At 53.0% G+C, this 1,802-nt stretch overlaps 1 protein-coding gene across 1 annotated transcript; it reads left to right on the top strand.

The window, feature by feature from the left end:
• Positions 1-381: 381 nt before the first annotated feature.
• Positions 382-1,169, top strand: LOC125524906. Its single transcript, XM_048689934.1, has 3 exons — positions 382-556; positions 641-850; positions 940-1,169. Exons 1-3 carry the CDS (start codon positions 386-388, stop codon positions 1,099-1,101), a joined length of 543 nt encoding a protein of 180 aa, XP_048545891.1. The 5' UTR covers positions 382-385; the 3' UTR covers positions 1,102-1,169.
• Positions 1,170-1,802: the final 633 nt, after the last annotated feature.

Raw genomic sequence — 1,802 nt, 5'->3', positions numbered from 1 at the left:
TGATGAGGCTGGAGCCTGGGCGGCTATGAGAATCCAAAATAAGGCTAACCGAGGGACGGAGGGAGTACATGCTCAGGGAAACCGAAACCACTATCTCCATAAGGCAGTTAATGTATGACTAACCCCATTAAACATTTTTCTTCTTGTATTTACCATCACTTTCTTATGTATGACTAACCTCTGTTTGGTGGTGCAGGAGGAGAAACTGAAGCGGCCGCTCTCACACATGCAGGCGTGGGAGATCGCCCATACGCGGAAGGACCCCAAGCCTAGCGAGCCCAAGTACTACGGCAAGAAGACCGAAGGGAGGAAGAAGGCCTACTCCGAAGCGTATCTGGAGTTACATCCTGACACACCTGACCCCATTGCGGCGCCTCTGGATGACATGGCGGTGGTGAGGATGGGGCCCAAGGAGCACGGTCGGGATGCGGTTCTCGATGCTGTGATCACTCCTAGTATCTCCTACACACAGCTTCGTCGGATCGACCCGAGCCTGAGCCAGCGCACGAGCCAGCCAGTGACTAGTACACAGTCCCTCTTTCAGGAGCAACAATCTGTAAGTATTTTCCCTCTTATCTTCATTTCTCACTTCATTTTCCGCATTTAGTAGTTTTATGAGTTCCATCATGTCATACCGTAGGCCTACATGGAGTACACACGCCAGGAGACCATGGCGTGGCATCAGAGGCTTTATGAACACCAAGTGCAGAGGGATAGCCAGATGCAGCAGGCTTTTCAGGATATGGCGGCCGGCAGGTGTCCTCAGTTCCCTACAGCACAATGCCCTCCAGCACAACCAGTGCTGATGAGCTTTGAGGAGTTTGTGGCACAGAACGCTGGCCCCTCGCCGGTTAGTTCATCCCCAATCTATTCACCCAAAGCATGTCATGCCTTTCAACACAGTCATAGATCCCGTGCATATGTCTTTTCAACATGAAGGGAACAGGTGGATCTACCGTTGGCGGTGGTCTTCGCAGCACTCCGGAGACACGGAGCCCGACCACTCCGATCCACGGAGGCGGAGGCGGTAGCGCTGCCGCTAGCACTGATGACCTGGACTTTGGCCGTCTTGGCGGTGACGACCTCCGCGGTGCTCGATGATGCTTGAGATGTGATGATGATGCTTGAGATGACTTGTGTGTGCTGATGATCATTTAGCTGACTTGTGTGATGATGCTTATGCTTACATTCGTTGATATGCTTATGCTTGTGTGACGATGATCTATTGTTGTCATGATGCTTATGCTTACGTTCGTTGATATGTGCTGCTGATATGTGCTAATATGTGCTGCTGATATGTGCTGTTATATATGTGATGTTATCTGAATTGAACTGATTTGAAAACAAGCAGAAAAAAGGAAAAAAAAATTAAAAGCAAACTATGCCGACGGCTAGGCCGTCGGCATAGGGACAGCGTGAGCTCCCAGTTGCTGACACGTGGGCACCTATGCCGACGGCCTAGCCGTCGGCATAGTTTGAAATTAAGCCGACGGCCTGGCCGTCGGCATAGGTGCCCACGTGTCAGCAACTGGGATCTCTGTTTGAAGTACTATGCCGACGGCCTGGCCGTCGGCTTAATCTCAGACTATGCCGACGGCTGGGCCGTTGGCATAGCCCTGGACCACGAGCAGCGGCCGGTCTCCACGTGGCACATATATGCCGACGGTCTAGCCGTCGGCACAGTTTTCGACTAAGCCGACGGCTAGGCCGTCGGCATAGGGGTGCCACGTGGAGACAAGTCGTTGGGCAGACTTGACGGCGGCCGCCGTTAGGCGATAACGTTGCCGACGGCCTTCGCCGTC

Source organism: Triticum urartu, chromosome 7 (genome assembly GCF_003073215.2).
Source record: "Triticum urartu cultivar G1812 chromosome 7, Tu2.1, whole genome shotgun sequence".
Lineage (NCBI taxonomy): Eukaryota > Viridiplantae > Streptophyta > Magnoliopsida > Poales > Poaceae > Triticum > Triticum urartu.
Note: the sequence above shows the minus strand (reverse complement) of the source record. Positions and strands in the feature narration are given on the sequence as shown.